Source organism: Manis pentadactyla, chromosome 11 (genome assembly GCF_030020395.1).
Source record: "Manis pentadactyla isolate mManPen7 chromosome 11, mManPen7.hap1, whole genome shotgun sequence".
NCBI lineage: Eukaryota > Metazoa > Chordata > Mammalia > Pholidota > Manidae > Manis > Manis pentadactyla.
Window position 1 is genome coordinate 119,355,251 of NC_080029.1, and position 21,571 is coordinate 119,376,821.

At 36.9% G+C, this 21,571-nt stretch overlaps 1 protein-coding gene across 8 annotated transcripts in view; it reads right to left on the reverse strand.

Moving 5' to 3' along the window:
• MYO9A (myosin IXA) overlaps positions 1–21,571 on the reverse strand; it is a 358,540-nt gene that overhangs the window by 96,897 nt on the left and 240,072 nt on the right. For all 8 annotated transcript variants that reach the window (XM_057488942.1, XM_057488943.1, XM_057488944.1 and 5 more), the window contains 4 exons: positions 16,866–16,978; positions 7,729–7,871; positions 5,010–5,233; positions 4,444–4,560 (listed from right to left, as the gene is read on the reverse strand). In XM_057488942.1, coding sequence (XP_057344925.1) covers positions 4,444–4,560; positions 5,010–5,233; positions 7,729–7,871; positions 16,866–16,978 — 597 coding nt within the window. The remainder of the gene's footprint in view (positions 1–4,443; positions 4,561–5,009; positions 5,234–7,728; positions 7,872–16,865; positions 16,979–21,571) is intronic.

A 21,571-nucleotide genomic window follows, 5' to 3' on the forward strand; every position in this document is an offset into this window, starting at 1 on the left:
GAAGTGTCTTATTTTCTGCACACAAGCCTGGCCTCAATAGAAACTCTAATGGAGAGGCTTGGTCCCTGAGAGAAGTAGACAATATAATAAGGTTATACAGCTGAATTTATTTTAATGCAAGGAAGGGAAATAGTCCAAAGTCCTGTGGACTACTATAATATGAGACTAGTTTCTAAATTTTTTTGGTGAAAATCTATTCTAGTTATTGGGTTCATTATTTTCAAAAATTGGGAGGTTTTTAAACTAGACTCCTTGAAACAGAAGAAATGTATCTTCTGCAATACAGCCTGGCTTTAAATGACTGGTGTTAGAATTGTACTTGTGTTTCATTTCCAGTCCCCTGGACATACACTGTCCCTATCAGTTCAGAGCCTTCATCGGCCCTGTTAGTCTGGGGCCATCTAAACCTTAACCCAGTTATGTGAACTGCTTGCCCGTAGAGTGTATTCTTGAAAACTGAGATACTTTCAGTCAAATAAGCTAAAAGGAAAGGCATTGGATATCAGTAACTCAAATCTCTGTATCAGTTTGTCTGTGTATACGTTCTTTTATGAAAAGTGTTACTAACTGTAGTCATTACATCTCAATCTGTATGTTTGTGTGTCTAAGCATGTAAATGAAAGATTTTTCTACCTACGGATGGTATTAATAAAACTGATTTAAAGACAAGTGCTTGTGAAAACTGGGCATTCTAAAATTTCAAGAAAATTCTAATAAAAGATATTAAGCATTAATGCTAATTTAAGTTGAACTGAAACAGACATGTCCTTATGGTTATCAGCTGCCTGAGTTTACCTAAAGTCATTTAAGTTGATGTTATCTGTTTAATCTTTCAAGAATAAAATGCTTAGAGGCTTGACTTTGTCTAATGTTCAGTAAAGGTTTTGTAAGTAATCTAGCATAGTTGTTAGGAATGAGTAAACTGAAGTGTAGCAAGTGAACATCTAAATAATAGTGTGTTACAGTGTATTACAGTGTGTATACCTACAAATGGCCTGAGAATCTTTGTGGTAACCTAAAACCTTAAAGTTTTGCTAAGTTTACACATATTTTGTGCTTAGTGAGATTGTGCTGTAAAGCACATGGTTCCAGAAATTATAAAATGTGTTCATAAATTTGTCAATCTAAAGAATGCTAGCGTAACAGTTTACAATAGCCTATTTCTCAGTGTTCACTGAAAATCAAGGTTCTGAAAAGCTTCTGTACAGCAAAAGACACCATCAATAGAACAAAAAGGATCCCTACAGTATGGGAGAATATATTTGAAAATGACACATCCGATAAAGGCTTGACGTCCAGAATATATAAAGAGCTCACACGCCTCAACAAACAAAAAACAAATAACCCAATTAAAAAATGGGCAGAGGAACTGAACAGACAGTTCACCAAAAAAGAAATACAGATGGCCAACAGACACATGAAAAGATGCTCCACATCACTAATTATCAAAGAAATGCAAATTAAAACTACAATGAGGTATCACCTCACACCAGTAAGGATGGCTGCCATCCAAAAGACAAACAACAACAAATGTTGGCGAGGCTGTGGAGAAAGGGGACCCCTCCTACACTGCTGGTGGGAATGTAAGTTAGTTCAACCATTGTGGAAAGCAGTATGGAGGTACATCAAAATGCTCAAAACAGACTTACCATTTGACCCAGGAATTGCACTCCTAGGAATTTACCCTAAAAATGCAGCAATCAAGTATGAGAAAGATCAGTGCACCCCTATGTTTATCGCAGCACTATTTACAATAGCCAAGAATTGGAAGCAACCTAAATGTCCATCGATAGATGAATGGATAAAGAAGATGTGGTACATATACACAATGGAATACTACTCAGCCATAAGAAAAGGGCAAATCCCACCATTTGCAGCAACATGGATGGAGCTGGAGGGTATTATGCTCAGTGAAACAAGCCAAGCGGAGAAAGAGAAATACCAAATGATTTCACTCATCTGTGGAATATAAGAACAAAGGAAAAACTGAAGGAACAAAACAGCAGCAGAATCACAGAACTCAAGAATGGACTAACAGGTACCAAAGGGAAAGGGACTGGGGAGGATGAGTGGGTAGGGAGGGATAAGGGGGGGGAGAAGTAGGGGGTATTAAGATTAGCATGCATGGGGGGGTGGGAAAAAAGGGAGGGCTGTACAACACAGAGAAGGCAAGTAGTGATTCTACAACATTTTGCTATGCTGATGGACAGTGACTGTAAAGAGGTTTATAGGGGTGACCTGGTATAGGGGAGAGCCTAGTAAACATGATATTCATCATGCAAGTGTAAATTAGTGATACCAAAAACAAAACAAAACAACAAAAAAAAGGGCAGTCCCTGTGTGGTAACCTCCAATGAGTTCTACACAAGGGTATAAAGGGCATATAAAAGTGTAGGCAAAGGGTCTGTTTGCGTTTATACAGAAGATCAAAGCCTAATTGGGCTACCCCGAAAATGAACTAAGATACGATATGAAAGAGAACTTCCAACATCAGCACTTTCTGGAAGACTCATGCCAGAAGATGATCATCAAAAAACCCCAACAAAGATCCACGCACTGCTACAGCTGTAGATGCACTCATCCCACCAGTTCCTGGACTTGCCATGGGAATGAAGGAGATATCTAAGCTGGCCTGTGCATACAGTAAAACAACAAATTTGACTGGATCTATACTGTTGGAACTCAACCAAGAATTAGGAGAAGTGCAAATTGTAGTGCTCCAAAATCTTACAACTACAGACTATTTACTGTTAAAAGAACATAAGGGATGTGAACATTCCCCAGGAATGGGTTGTTTTAATTTGTCTGATTTCTCTCAGACTGTTCAAGTTCAGTTGGACAATATCCACCATATCATAGATAAGTTTTCACAAATGCCTAAGGTGCCTAACTGGTTTTCTTGGTTTCACTGGAGATGGCTGGTAATTACAGGTATGCTTTGGTTATGTAACTATACTCCTATTATGTTAATGTGTGTGCGCTATTTAAGTAGTAGCTTAAAACCTATACATGCTGAAGTTACTCTAAAAGAAAATGTCAAAGAAATAATCAATCTTCCCATGTTTTCTTCCGCCTGCTACTTCTATAGCTTTTCTTCTTCCTTCCTAATTACAACCCTTAAATAGAATTCGTGCCTCACATCAAATTTACCGAGTATCATAATTCTTCCAAGTGGTAAAGACACCTCAAGACAAATGCTGGGCATAGAAGCTACAGGGCGTAAATATGCAAAGAAATAAAAAGCTAACCATTTCAAACAATAAGGCTTCTCTCTCACTTACCAACTTTACATTTCCCTGTATGGCCCCGGAAGATGACTGGTTAGCCAGAGACGGGTAAGATTCCTCAAGGGAGGAACAACCTAAGACAGGCACAGTCGCAGGGGGGCCATCAGGTGAGAAATTGGGGATCAACAGAGGTGAGGCTTAGAACCTCACCCCCCCTGTTCTGAGAGAAATCTTCTGCATACGTGGATGTTTTATTGCCCTGGTCTAGCTTGGATTAACACATAGTCTACAGGCACACACCTGATCATCTACATTTGCTCTCTTACAACACTAAACTATGTTTTCTACCTTTTTCTCGTGTCTACCTACCACTTCAGCATTTTATTAAAAATAATAATAATAAAGAGAGAAATGTGGTATCCACATATAAATCAAGTATAAAAACCAAATGAGTATTCATATTTGAACTGACTGTTTAGAGTTCATAATGCATGAGCAAAACCGAAAGTTTCTGTGATGACTGCCCTTGTACTGTTCACTATGTAACTTATTCATTATGTAAGAATTTGTTCTCCATGTAAGAACTTGTTTGTTATGCCTCAGAAGATTGGAGACTGACAAAAATTAGGCTTGGGGTGCATTAATGATTGTGCATTGAGCATTGACTCCCCTATACAGAATTTTATTGTCGTTAACAACCATTTAATCAATAAATATGAGAGATGCCCTCACAAAAAAAAAAAAAAAAAAAAAAAAAAAGGACAGACTTCCAATAGTAAAATAAATAAGTAACCAGGATGTAATATATAGCATAAGGAATATAGTCCAGATATTGTAACAGCTTGGTAGGGCGATAGCTGGAACCTAGAATTATGTATATAAATGTTTTATCACTGTGTTGTACACTTGAAACTAATGTAATGTAATACTGTGCGTCAACTACCCTTCAATAAAAAATAATTATCTAAGAAAAAATAAAAAATAAATAAAAAAGATTCAATATCCTAAGATGGGGGAAAAAAAAAAAAAAGTCAAGAAAATTCAAGGAAGCTATTAATCTTGGTTGGTCTGTATGCTTTTCCCTATTTACCCCTAAAACAAAAACAAGGAACTCAAGAAATCTCTGTTTAAGCATTGCCTCTATACTGTCTTCTATAGCACTGCCGAATTTTTCATACATTGAACCACTGATATCTCTTAACACAGTCCAACTTACCGCCAATGCAGATGAATAAAAGCTGAAGATATTCTGCCGAAATTCTTTCAGGGCTTTTTTAAATACAACATCCACTAGTGTGTCTTTCTTGCTGTCTTCATTTTCTAGGTCATTCATCTGGCAGCAACAGAAAGAGTTTTTGTATACAGTCAACTAATTGAAAAGAGGTGAATGCAACAATGGACACATACTGTTTTTTCAGCAATGACTGTCCTAAAATTGCAAGCCACTGCTATGATTTCTGAGTGCCTTCTACTGTTGTATGACTCAATAGTTCTGCTACAAGACAAACATTCCCAAAGTGAGCAATGGCAAGTCTCACCTTTATTTATGGAATACAATATGACAGTTACAGTAAAATGGAAGTCAACATGAAAGCCTAAATCTTAAGTCCTGTCTACCTACCCATCTACCTACACACATCCTATTATCTGCACCTTTTTGGTAAAGAACAGGCCTTCTAACTTATTGCAATATGTATAACCATGATCTCTAGAGGGGTATATCCTGATATACACAAGTATTTTATAAGTCAAAGTGGGCCTAACTTAGCATGCGAAGTATACCTTTTTCAGAAGAAATTCATCCATGCTTTTTAAATCACTGGTACTTGCTATGATCTGGACAGAATCATTCTGCCAATACATAGATTCCAAAGCCACACTGCTGATCTTCACACTTCTCTTACGCTTTGCCTTTGGAGAAGGCTCTTTGTTCTCTTTGAACTCCTTTCGGCAACTACCAGGTAATTCTGGGCTCAAAGGAGGTGTTGAGTGATACTGAGCTATTTCTACAATTCAAGACAGAACATTAAAAAAAAAATTTAGTAATAGTATTGAAATCTCCATATCCTTTTTTTAATAAGACACTGAAGGAACATATGAAAATTTCTGAAAAGCAAAGTAACATTAATGTTTGAGCTCAGGCAGTTGGATAATAAATCCAGATTGCACTTTTCAGTGGGAAATGCTATCATGTATCCAAGTCTGATACTGAAAACCAAAATCCTTGTCTAATGATACATTACATAACCTTTATTTTACTATACATCTTGTAAAACTGAAGACTAGATCCCAAAGACCTCAGTCCCAACAAAGAAAAAAAATGCTGTTAACTCAGTCATTGCTTTACTGTATCTGTTTGAAAGAAGAGTTATATACAAGTCCCCAAAAAAGTGAAATTAGATAATTATTATTTCTTTATTTGGGTCTAAAGCCATAAATGCTTCAGTGTTCTATCTGGTGTTAGCCTGGCAACCTGTTAAGCAGCCAGATAACTCAACTGGCTCACTTCTACTTGGGTCTCTAGTATTTAGGATTTTCTTATACATCTCCCAAATAACTGTCTGAATTAGCTTTGTATATAATATTAGAAAGCACAACAAATTTTCTCTTGTGATTGTTTACCAAAGAAGTTGGATTCCATGTAAGTCCCTTTAATCTAGAACTACACTGGGTTTGCCAAAGCCCTATGTAGGACTTGATGATAATGTTGGCCCTTTGTTTCCCCCACATGTATTCATTCACCTTATCATCTGTCCAAAGGTATGTCCTCATTTCATCTAATGGCTAATTCTGATAATCAAGAGAAAAAGTAGCCTCCTATATGCTAAATGCCATTTCAGGCAGAAAGTGAGACAAACCCTATCTCTAATATGAGACCAGAATAAAAATTTTGAAGACACAGGATACAAGTATATTCAAATTGGTTTCAACTGATTTTAATTCCATTATATAACCTAGATATATAAGTATTTCATTTAGCAAAGTCAATCTTTCTTATAATAAATAAGTTACTAAAGAAACTGTCTATAATTCCATTTTAGCATTAAAAACAAGGGCTACCTTAATAGATTTCTAACCAAAGATAAAAATAAAGTTACAATCTAATTTTTATAAACATATCCTTACAAAGCAAACACACAATGAAGTATGCTAATAATATATGCTTCAATTACAGAGCTTTATACCTCCTTGCTGGGAATTAGCAGCGAAGAATACAACTGTGAAAAATGAAAAATTTAGAATGACGACTGTAAAACAGATGTAAGTAATTGATCTTCTTAGTAATATAATAGTAAGGATCTCCAAGTTTTCCAAGCTGAACTTGCAGTATCCCTTAACTTGTTATTGGTATTATCCGTATCAGTTTGCCAACTGAAAGGAGCAAAACCACAAGACACAGAAACAGGCCTCTAACTACATGTCTATCATTTTTAGCTCTGACACAGGTATCTCTGCTCTGACTCATCCATTCCTATGTGAAGCCTGATGAGCTTTCCTCCTTGTCTCTTTATCTTCTCCTAGATATGAGCTTTGTTTGCTTATTGTAACTGGGTCTGTTTTATCTTTACTTAAGAAATAATAAGTTTCTTCCACTTTCTATTTTCTTCAGTAATGGTATGTCTGTCACTCACTCATTACCACATACCCACCTCTTACGTATATAGCTGTTGAAAATATAGTAAAAATCTTTACATAGTAATTAACAATTCTCATTCATGCTTGAGCAAAGGGCTTGGAAAAAATGGGGTAAACTAATACTGGGATTATTAGAATCCTTGGAAATTAGTAATTCTGGTATTTAGAAGGCAAATTTTCTCAACAGATGAACTAACTGCTGGGTACTTTCAAATGTGCTATGACTGATGCCCCAAAAGTTAAAACAGCTCCCATCACAAAGTCCCAGGTACTGACAGTAGGTACTTAATACATAGCATAGTGGTTAAGAAATGTGGACTCTGGAGCTAGACTGCCCGGATTCAAATCTCAGCTCTACCAATTACTTGTTTGTGTATAACCAAGTAACTTAACTGCACCTCAGTTTTCTCATCTATAAATTGAGAATAAAAATCATACCATTCTCAAAAAACTGTTGTGAAAATCAGCTGAATCAATACATACAATGTGCTTAGTACAGTGCCTTGCATGTAGTAGGCATCAAATATTAGCAGCTGTTAGTACTTTTTATGAATACATTTTGTTAAGTGAATAAGTAAAGGCTATATTTTTACACTTAAGGAAACCTGAGACCAACCAAAGGTCCACAATCACTCCTGAAGTTGTTGCTACACCATTTTGTACCACATTCCTTGAGACTTCTCTTATAGACACAAAGTGATTTTATTAATATCTTTTAGTTAAGGAAGGACTTAGCATCCTCATCCTATCTCATTAGACTATCTAGACAACAAGATTGTCATTAAATATAGTAGAAGAATAGCAAACTTTCAGCAAGAGTAAACAGAAATGATGAAGACAATCTCCACCCTTTATCCATTTTTACCATCTGGAAATGGATGAGCTGGAATCCTATCTGAGCCAGCAAAGGATGCTGAACTCTCTGGCTGCATAGCAGGTTTCACTCTGGTGGTCTTCTTCTCCCCTTGTTTCCCTTTGGTCCAGAATCTCATCCTTGCTCTCTGAGGTCTGTTTTTTTAAAATAAAAGTAAAAATGGAAATCGGCATATTCCAGTGACAATACTCGTACATCACTTTAAGCTTTCGTGTGTATTCCTTAATTTAACTTTCACACCTAAGTTTAACCATACTGAATCTTCATTTTCACATTTAAACTTCAATTGGAAGGTAGTTTCCTCATTTTTAATACAAAATTACATTTTGGCCCAGAGACGTTAAATAATTCTCTAAAATAAAATAGCTACAAAGCAGTGGAACTAGGATGCCAACTCAGGTTTTCTGATTCCTGAACTGGTATCTTTTCATTCTTGCCCTCCTTCCAGCTTGTATTTAGTATACAGACAATAACAAAGAAAATACATTTAAAGAAATCACTAATATCCCATCACTCTAAAATACACTGATTACTTCCTAAAATTTCTTTCCCATCTCTATCCACAAGAATACCCATTTTTACATCACTGTAATCATGATGTAGATACAATTTTAAATCTTTACATTTACCATTATACAATAAAGGTTTTGATGCCATTATTTATATTCATGAGTTATCAATGTTTTGTAAACATTAGTTAGCACTTCCAAGGATACACAGCCAGTGAGTGACAAGGTCAAGAATCTCACCTATTATGGTATATTGTCTCATTCTTAGTGCTATATACCCTCTCCCATCATATAAATCAAGGGAATCCTTAAGAAAATAACATCAGCTTACATTTACTGACCATAAATCAAATCCTAACACCACACTATGAGATTTATTTGTTCCTCTGTATGTTTATTCAGGAAAAAAAAAAAAATTAAGCATCTACCAGAAACCAGACACAATGCCGCAAATACAATATGCCTAATATTCACAACTATCAAGATAAATAGGTATTATTTTCCATACTTTACAAAACATGACCAAAATGAGGCTCAAAGAGCAAATGGAGCTGCAATGTCATATCTATCTGGTTTTGAAGCCCATGTTCTTTTTCTCTTTGTTCTTTTTTATTTAAATAAACATATTACTAAATTTAAACATCCATACAGTATAAAGAGAAATAGTTCTACAAGGATTATTACAAATGACAGCATATATTCTAAGTTCCTCTTCTGCTTTCTAGAGATGACCCTCTGAATCAACTTAATTTATTCCTTTACTATTTAACATACTTATATTGCTATTATATTAGTGCCCATAGATAATGATTAAGCATGTTCCACTACTCCTGTTCTACACCCTCCACAAACACAACTGTGCCCCAATAAAATAATACCGTAATTTTAGTTAGACCAACATACAGCATTTTCTTTTAGTAATATTCACTATTTCTATTATGTAAGTCTTATTCACAACTAAGGCATATAGTTCCCTGCATAACCTATGTTTTTCTAGAGTTAATGAGTGTTTTGTTTTACATTTGCTCACTTTTCTACATACATTGCACATCCAAGTATTTCCCCATTTGTGTGTGTCTCCTCTCAACAGGCACAAACAAAGTAGGAGCTCCAACAGTTTCATATTATTGAAGAAATCTCTCCCCAGGGCCTTCTTACCTGCCCCAATATGGTGTGGTTTTTATTCAGTGTGTGCTATGCAATTATCATTTGAAGAAGTCGTTCACCATCATAATGGAGATTCCTTTTATCTCTATTTTACATTGGCATATCTTTTGGTATGGGTCTATTTTCAGCCATTGTTTTGGGCACTCAGTAGGCCCTTTCCATCTAGAAGCTCATGTTCTTCAATTCTGTGAAATTTATTTTAATTACTTTATTAATAATTTTCTTCTCCACACTTCGTTGTTTCTACAGCTCCTACCAGTAGGTCACTGGATCACCTAAACTGCTCCTCTAATTTTATCTTTTCTTGTCTCTTCCATCTCTCTTTTTACTCAACTTTCTGAGATATGTTCTCAATTTTCAGATTCTTCTGACTTGTTTCTTTATGCAAATTTTTAATTTTCAAAAGCTCTGTTTATTATGAATGTTTCACCTTCATACACTCTGGTTCCACGGATGCAGTTATATTTACTTATACAGGTTTTCTGATAGTTGTATTTGTCTATCTTCAAATTTTCATTCCACTACACAGCTTATTTCTTCCAAGTTGTATTATATCCTTTAGTTTAAGTCTCTTCCATTATTAGAAATGAGTGATGGTCAAAAGTAGGGCTTTTTAAAAAAGCGCTGTTTGGATGCTCTAGTGTACATTGATTGATGGGGATTCCAAATGGTTGTTTTCTTTTTTTTTTTTTTTTAAGTATCATTGATATACAATCTTAAAATGGTTTCACATAAACAACACAATAGTTAAAACATTCACCCATACTATCAAGTTCTCACCCCCTCTGTTGCAGTCACTGTCTATCAACGTAGTAAGATGTTACAGAATCACTAGTTGTCTTCTCCATGCCGTACTGCCTCCCGGTGACCTACCTGTATTGTGATTGCGAATTATACTGCCATTTAGTACCATTCTCCCTCCCTAATCCCTCCCCTTTGGTAACCACTAGACTCTTCTCGGTGTGTGATTCTACTGCTATTTTGTTCATTCCATTTTGCTTTGTTTTTATACTCCAGATGTAAGTGGGATCATTGGGTATTTGTCTTTTTTGGTCTGGCTTATTTTATTGAACATAATACCCTCTAGTTCCATACATGTTGTTGCAAATGGGAGGATTTCTGTGCTTTTTATAGCTGAAAAATATTCCACTGTGTATATATACCACATCAGTATCCATTCATCCATTGATGGACACTTGGGTTGATTCCATATACTGGCTATTGCAAATAGTGCTGTGATAAACATAGGGGTGCATATGTCTTTTTGAATCAGGAATCTTGCTTTCCTCAGGTAAATTCTTAGGAGTGGAATTTCTGAGTCAAATGGTATTTCTATTTTTAGTTTTTTGAGGAACCTCCATATTGCTTTCCACAACAGCTGAACCAACTTAAATTCCCAACAACAGTGTAAAGGGTTCCCCTTTCTCCACTTCCTTGCATTTGTTGTTTCTTCTCTTTTGGACACTAGAAATCCTATCTGGTGTGAGATGATATCTCATTGTGATTTTAATTTGCATTTCCCTGATGATTAGCAATGAGGAACATTTTTTTATGTGCCTGTTGGTCATCTGTATTTCTTCTTTGGAGAAGTGGTTGCTCAGACTCTCTGCCCATTTTTAATCAGATTATTTTCTGGATGTTGAGATGTATGAGTTCTTTATATATTCTAGATGATAACCCCTTGTCAGATAAATTGTTACAAATATATTCTCCAATACTATAGGATGCCTTTTTGATCTGCTTGATGATGTCCTTTGCTGTACAGAAGTTTTTAGATTTATGTAGTCCCATTTGTTCATTTTTTATTTTGTATCCCTTGTCCGAGGAGATGTGTTCAGGAAAAAATTGCTCAGATTTATATTCTGGAGGTTTTTGCCCATGTTTTCTTCTAAGATTTTTACGATTTCATGACTTATATTTAGGTCTCTGATCAGCTTTGAGTTTACTTTTGTGTACAGAGTTAGACAATAATAGAGTTTCATTCTCTTACATGTAGTTGTCCAGTTTTCCCAACACTAGTTGTTGAAGGGGCTATCTTTTCCCCAGTGTATATTCATGGCTCCCTTATATTAACTGACCATACATGTGTGAATTTATATCTGGGCTCTCTATTCTGTTCCACTTAATTTATGGGTCTGTTCTCATGCCAGTATCAAATTGTTTTTATTACTGTGGCTTTGCAGAAGAGCTTGAAGTTGGGAAGCATAAGTCCCTCAGCTTTGTTCTTCTTTCTCAAGCTTTCTTGGCTATTCAGGGTCTTTTGTCATTCCATGTGAATTTTAGAACTATTTGTTCTAGTTTATTGAAGAATGCTATTGGTGTTTTAATAGGGATTGAATTGAATCTGTAGACTGCTGTAAGCAGGATGGCCATTTTAACAATTTTAATTCTTCCTATCCATGAGCAAGGGATAGACTTCCATTTATTGGTGTCCTCTTTAATTTCTCTCATGACTGTCTGTAGTTTTCATGGTATAGGTCTTTTCACCTCCATGGTTAGGTTTATTCTTAGGTATTTTATTTTTTTTTTGATGCAATTATAAATGGAGTTCCTTTACTGATTTCTCTTTCTGATAATTCATTGTTAATATATAGGAATGCAACAGAGTTCTGTGTATTAATTTTGTATCCTGCAACTGTGCTGAATAAAGTTATTAGTACTAATAGTTTCTTTGGTGGAGCCCTTAGGGTTAATATTTTCTGTTTCTTCCTGGGTCAGTCTTGGAAGGTTGTACTTTTCCAGAGTGGTTGTCCATTTCTTCTAAGTTGCCAATTTGTTAGCATATAATTTTTCATAGTATTCTCTAATAATTCTTTGTATTTCTGTAGTATCTGTAGGGATTTTTCCTTTCTCATTTCTGATTCTGTTTATATGGGTATAGTCTCCTTCTTTCTTGATAAGTCTGGCTAGGGGTTTATCTATTTTGATTACTTTGGGTTGATCTACTTTGATTCCCAAAGAACCAGCTCTTGCTTTCATTGATTCTATTGTTTTATTTTTCTCAATGTTATTTATTTTTGCTGTGATCTTTATTATGTCCCTCCTTCTATTGACTTTGGGCCTCATTTGTTCTTCTTTCTCCAGTTTCTTAATTGTGAGTTTAGACTGTTCATTTGGGATTGTTCTTATTTCTTGAGGTAATCCTGTATTGCTATGTATTTTCCTCTTAGAACTGCCTTTGCTGCATCCCAAAGGTTTTGGGCTGTTGAGTTGTTGTTTTCATTTGTCTCCATATATTGCCTGATTTCTGTTTTTATTTGGTCATTGATCCACTGATTATTTAGGAGCATGCTGTTAAGCCTCCATATTTCTAGTTTCATACCTTTGTGGTCTGAGAAGCTGGTTGGTACAATTTCAATCTTTTGAATGTATTGAGGCTCTTTTTATGGACTACTGTGTGGTCTATTCTGGGAAATGCCCCATGTACGTGTGAGAATATGTACCCTGCTGCTTTTGGGTGGAATGTTTTGTACATATCTGTTAGGTCCATCTGGTCTAATATATTGCTCAGTGCCTCTGTTTCCTTACTATTTTCTGTCTGGCAGATCTGTCTATTGGTGTGAGTGGTATGATAAAGTCTCCTAAAATGAATGCATTGCATTCTCTTCCCCCCTTTAATACTGTTAGTATTTTTTTCACATATTTAGGTGTTCCTATATTGGGTGCATAGATATTTATAATGGTTATATCCTCTTGATGGACTGACCTCTTTATTATGTAAGGCCCTTCTTTGTTTCGAAATTTATTTAGTCTGATATAAGTACTGCTACTCCTGCTTTTTTCTCCCTATTATTTGCATGAAATATCTTTTTCCATCCCTTCACTTTTAGTCTGTGTATGTCTTTGGGTTTGAAATGAGTCTTGTGTAGGCACCATATAGATGGGTCTTGTTTTTCTATCCAATCTGCCACTCTATGTCTTTTGATTGGTGCATTCAGTACATTTACATTTAAGGTGATTATCGATAGCTATGTACTTATTGCCATCATAGTCTTTAAATTTGTAATAATCAAAGGTTCAAGGATAACTTCCTTACTATCTAACAGTCTATCTTCAATCACTGATTACTCTATTTCAAGCACAACCTGAAGTTACTTTTTTCCCTCTCCTTCTTCCTCCTCCTCATCTACACTTTATGTATTAGGCGTCATATTCTGCACTCTTTCTGTATCCCTTGACTAACTTTGTGAGTAGCTGATTTAATTTCATATTTGCTTATTAATTAATTATTCCACTACCTTTACTGTGGGTTTATTTTCTCTGGCGACAGCTATTTAGCCTTAGAAGCACTTCCATCTAGAACAGTCCTTTTAACAGATCCTGTAGGAATGGTTTAGTGGTGATGAATGCCCTCAACTTCTGCTTATCTGGAAACCATTTAATCCCTGCTTCAAATTTAAATGATAATCTTGCCAGGTAAAGTATTCTTGGTTGAAGGCCCTTCTGTTTCATTACATTAAATACATCATGCCACTCTCTTCGGCCTTGTAAGGTTACTGCTGAAAAGTCTGCTGATAGCCCTATGGGCTTTCCTTTTATACTGATCTTTATTCTCTCTCTGGCTGCTTTCCATACTCTCTTTGTCCTTGATCTTTGCCATTTTAATTATGTCTTGGTGTTGTCTTCCTAGGGTTCCTTTTGTTGTGGGATCTTTGTACTTCCATGACCTGAGTGTCTTTTCCTTCCTCAGACTGGGGAAGTTTTCAACAGTTATTCCTCAGACACTTTCTATCCCTTTTTCTCTCTCTTCTTCTGGTACCCCTATAATGCAAATATTGTTGTTTGGTTTGGTCATACAGCTCTTATTATTCTTTTATTTCTAGAGCTCCTTTTTTCTCTCTGTCCCTCAGTTTGTTTTCCTGTTCTCTGATTTATATTTCATTTACCTTCTCCTCTACATCATCTAATCTACTTTTAAATCCCTCCATTGTAGGTTTCATTTCAGATACTGTATTTTTCAACTGAGTGGCTCTTTTTCAGGACTTCTATTTGTTGAAGTCCTCCCTGAGACCTTGAATACTTTTTTGTAAATCTGTGAACATGTTTATGACTTTTACTTTGAAATCTTTATCAAGAAGATTGGTGATTTCAGTTTCACTAAACCCTCTTCCTGGTGTGGTTTTTTTTGCAATTTTGTTTGGACCAAATTCTTCTGCCTCTTCATTTTTTTTTTTTTTTGTTTCCTATGGAGTAATAGCTTGGTGTAGGAGGCACCCTCTAGTGCCAAGAAGTTCAATTTCCTATGCAGGAGCACCAGCTGTTGGCATGCAGTGGGTGTGACACCTTTCCTTCTTATACTGATCTGATTTCAGGAGGGCTGTGTTGGCCATCAGTTGATCACACGAGCAGGGAGAATACTCAGGACTGCATTGCTGAAGCTACAAGTGGGAGGAGCTGCTCTCCCTCTGACCTACCACAATGGTGGGAGTGACTGGTGCACAGGACCAGCACCTGCCAGGAAGAAAGAGCTCAGCTGGGAGGGTTTCCTGCGTACTTGGCTGTAATGCTTGCCTTCACTTCCAGGTCAAGTGGGCTGTGTACAGACAGAACCTCGGTGCTGAGCTGCTGGAGCGGCCTACCACAAGGGCGGGGGCACTAGGTGAGCATGACTCGTGTCAGCCAGGAGGAAGGAGTGGCTGGCTGAGCACCACAGAGAGAAGCCTCTGGGCCCCATTGCTAGCCAGGGATATTTAGTGTATGAAGCTCCTGAGGGTTTCTAACTTGCTGAGCTAAGTGGGCCAGGCAGGAGTTGTCTACCTGCCCTTTCTCCTGAGCAGAGAGTTCAGTGTAATCTTTGCCCCTCTAGAGCTCCTCTCACTGCTGGAAATCCTTCAAACTGCCTATTTTTCTTTTGTCTCAGGTAGTGCATACCTGTCCTCCACAAGTGGCTGGAATCTCACCCTCTCCAAGTGTTCCTCCTGTCGTTGCTTTCCAGCCCCACTAATCTCCAGAGCACCATGTAATGTGGGTTCATCATTCCAGAACAGATCTCCGGGGTAAGGTGTTCAGTAGTCCTGGGCTTCTACTCCCTCCCTGCTCCACTTCTCTTCTGCCCACTTTTGGGCTGGGGTGGGGGGAGGGCTTGGGCCCTGCCAGATTGTGGCTTTGCCACCTTACCCTATTCTGTGAGGTCTTTTCTTCCCCAGATGTAGAAAGTCTGTTCTGCAGTCTTCAGGTCATTTTCAGGTTTAGCTGTATGTGCTGTATTTTCATGTTTTACGTGATTTTGGAAGAAGTTTACTGCTTTGCTTCTTACACTGCCATCTTTTCTCCCAGAATCAGTTGTTGTTTCTTTGTAGGGTTACCTGACTGGTTGGTTTTATGAGGGGAGCCCCTGATACCAATATCTTTAAGTCTTTCTCCTTGAGGGTTGGACAAAAGTCAAAGACTCTTTGGACCATCTACTTAGCAGGTATGTGAAATGTGGAAGCTGAGCAGAGGAAAAAAGCTGGGGGATCATAACATTCAGTAATGTTAATATTCATTAAATCCTCTGTTCTAAATGGAAGTCCTCAACTTGTAACCTCAAGTGTAAAGATCTATTTCATCCTTTCCAGATAATAAATCTGTTTTCTTCTAGGACTGGGGAAATCAATCAGATGTTTCTTTCACAACTCTAACCATCTGGTTTAGAATTTAGCTTTCTCCTATCTATTAAGATATTTTAATTTTGCATATGCATATTTACTTTTTGCATTCCTTTGTTTTATTATTGTTGTCACCTATTCTTTTGCTGTTCCTACTATTTTTTTATTTTTGGAGAAGGAAGTAGAAATTAAATTTATATATTAAATCTGCTATCTCCAGCTGCCACTATGGTTAATTCATGCATCCCAAAACTTGATTTCCAGTATAATCTGCTCTGTATTTGGGTGACCTTGCATTATTTCTCTACAGTCATTGAGGAAGCGGTCCTTAATTTAGAGTTATAAACCAGATAAATTTCAGCATGATCTTCAAGTGTACAGTGAGGGCCCAACTCCAATTACATTACATAACACAACAAGGGACAAAGATATTTACTTGACAAATAAAAATTCCATATACCCTCTTAAAAACAAAAACAGAATTATTTTCTGAAAGTCTTTTATAGTTCCATTTGTAAAACACTTAGCTCAGACAGCATCCAAATTCAAAGCTGGAAAATATTTTCAGTCTTAACTGATTTAATCTCTTGTTTCATGACAAAACAAAAATCACAAGTCATGTAATGATTTAAAGACTTTGCCCAAAATCACACTGCTAAATATATAGAAAGATAAAGTTCATTATATATATATCTGAACTATTACGTGCCTATCACACAATACGTACTTAATACTTGTTTAAAATAAATTTCAAAACCAGCTGCTCTATCAATTATGCTTTTAAAAAGAGGCTCAATATTTAATTATGGTCAATCAGTAAATAAAATTTTATTACTCCTATTAACTCTCAGTGTATAATTTATACCTTATATCTGAATCTGAAGCCTTCTGTCTCACTGCCAACTTTGTAATTTCTCCTTGAGACATAGTCTTATGAAGCTTTGCTTCTTCATCAACTGAAGAAAATCGTTGTGATGTCTGCAATAATTACATATATGAAAGACATTAAAACCAAGTAACTATATTGTACCACTGTAATTAAAATGCAGGTTGTGGAATTATTTGAGAATTAAATCTATTAGAAATACACAAAAATATATTCATATTATTCAGAGATTCACTGCAACAAAAGAACCTATTAAAAACTCTATTAACTTCTTACAGTAATCTGAAGAAAAAAGAACTTGAGGCAATGAAAATACTGAATAGGACCTATAAGTTCATGTTTCCTGATGATTTCATAAAGAATATTAAGTGGGAAGAAAGGTAAGAAAAAAGTCAAAACCATCTGAAGATACAGACAATAGACCTAGTATCTGATAAATCTAGGATGCTAAGTATTGTCTTTCATTTCTTCCTACAAGTTGATAGTTTTATTTGACCTTTTATTTGTCCCTACAAGGTGATAATTATTTTTATGGCTTAACTTGCTATTATCAGCTCTTATTCTATCCAGAAAAGGATTTAAAAGACCTAGAACAAAGGAAGCTAAGACAAATCAAAGGACCAAAAAACAAGACAGTTATCACCACAAACAGTCTAACTCAAAATAACCAACTTACATGGCTGTCAAACTAGGACCTGAATTTCATACAGTAATTCGTGTTCCATTTGTTTATGTGCCCCTTTAAAGACAATCCAATTCAGAGGAGAGAATTTCTTGTTACTTACCTAAATCACATCCTAATATATCATTTCTCTATACCTCTAATTTTTTTTAAGTCTTCTTGTCTGGTTGGATATGGCCTTATTAACAGAAATAGAAAATCCCTCAAGTTGTTAAAATTTAAAGACAAAGCTTCTTCTTCTGGCCAAGATGGAAAAACAGGGACCTGTTTTATCCTCTTGCTTGAAAACAACCAAAATCAAAACCAAGCCAAATCAAAAATCCAGACAAAAACATATGAAAGGGCAGTTATCAAACTGATAGACAGTTACCCCTGGGAGATGGGAAACAAAGGAAGTGAGTCCTACCATCTGTCCCAGCTAGGGCCTGGAGATAGTTTCAAGGCTGTGACAGAGTGGGGGGAATCAAGGTGAACCTCTGCAGACTAAGTTGAACAGATGAAAGTAAAAGTCCAAGAGACCCACCTGACTAGAGACTAAAAGACGAGTACTAAAGAGGATAGAAATGCACAAAGAAAATAACTTTGGAGATCTTGAGAGGGTCTGCACTGAATATTTAGCTGAGTAGTAATGAACATTTCTGTGTTAGACAACACCCAAAACCAGGAAAAGGACAATCTGAAATTATTAAAGATAATACTTGAAGGATGGCGGCGTGAGAGGTGAGACAGAGGCCTCCTCCTAAAACCGCACATAATATGAAAATATAATTAATACAACTAATCCTGAAAGAGCAACAGGAAAAAGGACTGCGCCAGACTGCATACACGTGGAGAAAAGAATAGACCTCACGGAACAGGGTAACGTACCAAAGCTGTGGCCTGGCAGAAAATAAGCGCTTCCTCCACCACAGCTTAACAGCAGGAGGAAGAGAAACAGAGCGGGAGGCCTGGGACTGCTGAACACCCAAACCCTGGAGATCTGCTCTGGGAGCACAAACCTACAATGCATGGTGCACTGGAGAATAATGGGGTTGGAAAGCTGAGATAGGCAGAATACCTGGAGCGAATGAGATTCCAGCCGCTGGTGGAAAACAGGGATCCATAACCGGCTACTTAGGAACAAAAGAAAGGCAGGCAGTCTGAGAGACTTCCTAACAGTGAGAGAGCTGCTAAAGGGGCGAGCATTGCACAGAGCTTACTGCTCAGGGGAAAGGGCAGGTAGACAAAATTTTCCGGGTGCACTCTGCCCACCAGGTTGGGAACTTTGACAATCTTCAGGCGCTCCAGCCCCCTGGCTAGCTACACAGCCAAGGCCCGACTGCATGATATGCAGCCTGCTGCCCCTTCCTCCCAGCCAGATCGCACCAGGCTTATAAACCAGCAAACCCTGCCCTGGTGTTAGGCAAGCCAGAGGGACGCCCCGCATACAGCAGCTAAAAATGCAAAGCATAGACGCTTACACCTGTGTGCTCGGCCCACTGGTTCTGGCAGTGGAGACAGGCATAGCAGCCAAGAAGCAGGAAACAGCTCTTTCCTCCCCCCAGGCACCAACACTGCTACCCTGAGACCCCCAACATTCCTCCAGGGGATGAGCAGCTCCAGAGAATAGAGCTTCTGTGCACTAGAGGGTGCCACATACAAATATGAAACGTCAAAGGAACCTGGCTCAAAGCAAAATCATAAATACACCATAGGAAGAGTCAAATGGAAATGACCTCGTGCATCTTTCTGAACGAGATTTCAAAATAAAAATCATAAACATGCTCATGGAGGTACAGAAAAATATTCAAGAACTCAGGAATGAATTCTGGTTGGAGATCCAATCATTATGGAACACAGTAACAGAAATGAAACATACAATGTAAGTTTTAAAAAGCAGATTAGATACGGTGGAGGAGACAATAAATGAGACAGAAATTAGAGAACAGGAATAAAAGAGGCCGAGGCACAGAGAGAAAAAAGGATCTCTAAGAATGAAAGAATATTGAGAGAACTGTGAACAATCCAACTGGAACAATATTTATATTACAGAGGTACCAGAAGAAGAAAAAAGAAAGAAAGGAATAGAAAGTGTCTTTGAGGAGGTAACTGCTGAAAACTTCCACAATCTGGGGAAGAAGATAGTCTTTCAGGCCACAGCAGAGGCACAGATCTCCCAACACAAGGGACCCAAGTAAGAAAACACCAAGACATATAATTAAAATGGTAAAGATCAAGGATAAGGACAGACTATTAAAAGCAGCCAGAGAGAGAAATAAGATCACATACAAAGAAAACCCATCAGGCTATCATCAGACTTCTTAGCAGAAAACATACAGTTCATAAGGGAGCAGCATGATGTATTTAATGCAATGAAAGAAAAGGGCCATGAACCGAGAACATTTTATCTGGCAATATTATCATTTAAATTTGAAGGAGGGATCAAACAATTCTCAGATAAACAAAAGCTGAGAGAATTTACCTCCCACAAACCATCTGTACAGTGTATTTTGGAGGGACTGCTATAGATGGAAGTGTTCCTATGGTTTAATAGCTGTCACCAGGGGTAATAAAACCACTGTAAAGAAAGTAGAACAATTAATTACAAAGAAAATTCAAAATTAAACCAACTACCCCCAAAGCCAATCAAGGGATAGAAAAAGAGCACAGAATATGATATGTAATATATAAAGAATGGAGGAGGAAGAAAAAGGAGGAGAAAAAAAGAACCTTTAGATTGTGTTTGTAATAGCACACTAAGTGAGTTAAGTTAGACTCTTAGATAGTAAGGAAGTTAACCTTAAACCTTTGGTAACCAAGAATCTAAAGCCTGCAATGGCAATAAGTACATACCTATCGATAATCACCCTAAATGTAAATGGTCTGAATGCACCAACCAAAAGATACAGAGTCAATGAATGGATAAAAAACAAGACCCATGTATATGCTGCCTACAAGAGATTCACTTCAAACCTGAAGACATACACAGACTAAAAGTGAAAGAATGGGAAAAGATATTTCATGCAAATAATAGGGAGAAAAATGAAAGAGTTGCAGTAATTGTATCAGACAAAAGAGGCATCAAAACAAAGAAAGTCACAAGACACAAAGAAGGACATTACATAATGATAAAGGGGTCAATCCACTAATAAGATATAACCATTATAAATATCTATGCACCCAACACAGGAGCACCTACATATGTGAAACAAATACTAACTGAATTAAAAGGGGAAATAGAATGCAATGCATTCATTCTAGGAGACTTCAACACTCCACTCACTCCAAAGGACAGATCAACCAGACAAAACATAAGCAAGGAGACAGAGGCTCTGAACGACACATTAGAACAGATGGACTTAATAGGCATCTACAGAACTCTACACCAAAAACAGCATAATACACATTCTTCTCAAGTGCACATGGAACATTTTCAAGAACAGATCATATACTAGACCACGAAAAGAGCCTCACTAAATTCACAAACATTGAAATTGTACCAACCACCTTCTCAGAGCACAAAAGTATGAAACTAGAAATAAATTACACAAAGAAAATGAAAAATCCCACAAACACATGGAGGCTTCACAACATGCTCCTAAATAATCTATGGATCAATGACCAAAGAAAAACAGATATCAAGCAATATATGGAGGCAAATGACGACAATAATTCAAAACTGCAAAATTTGTGGGATGCAGCGAAGGCTGTGCTAAGAGGAAAGCATATTGCAGTAAAGGCCTATCTCAGAAAAGAAGAATAATCCCATATGAACAGTCTAAACTCACAATTAACAAAACTAGAAAAAGAACAAATTAGGTCCAAAGTCATTGGAAGGAGGGACATAACAAAGATTAGAGCAGAAGTAAATAAAATCGTGATGAATAAAACAATAGAAAGAATCAACGAAAGCAAGAGCTGATTCTTTGAGAAAATAAACAAAACAGATAAACCCCTAGTACAGACTTTTTAAGAAAAATAGAGTCTACACACATAAACAGAATCAGAAATGAGAAAGGAAAGA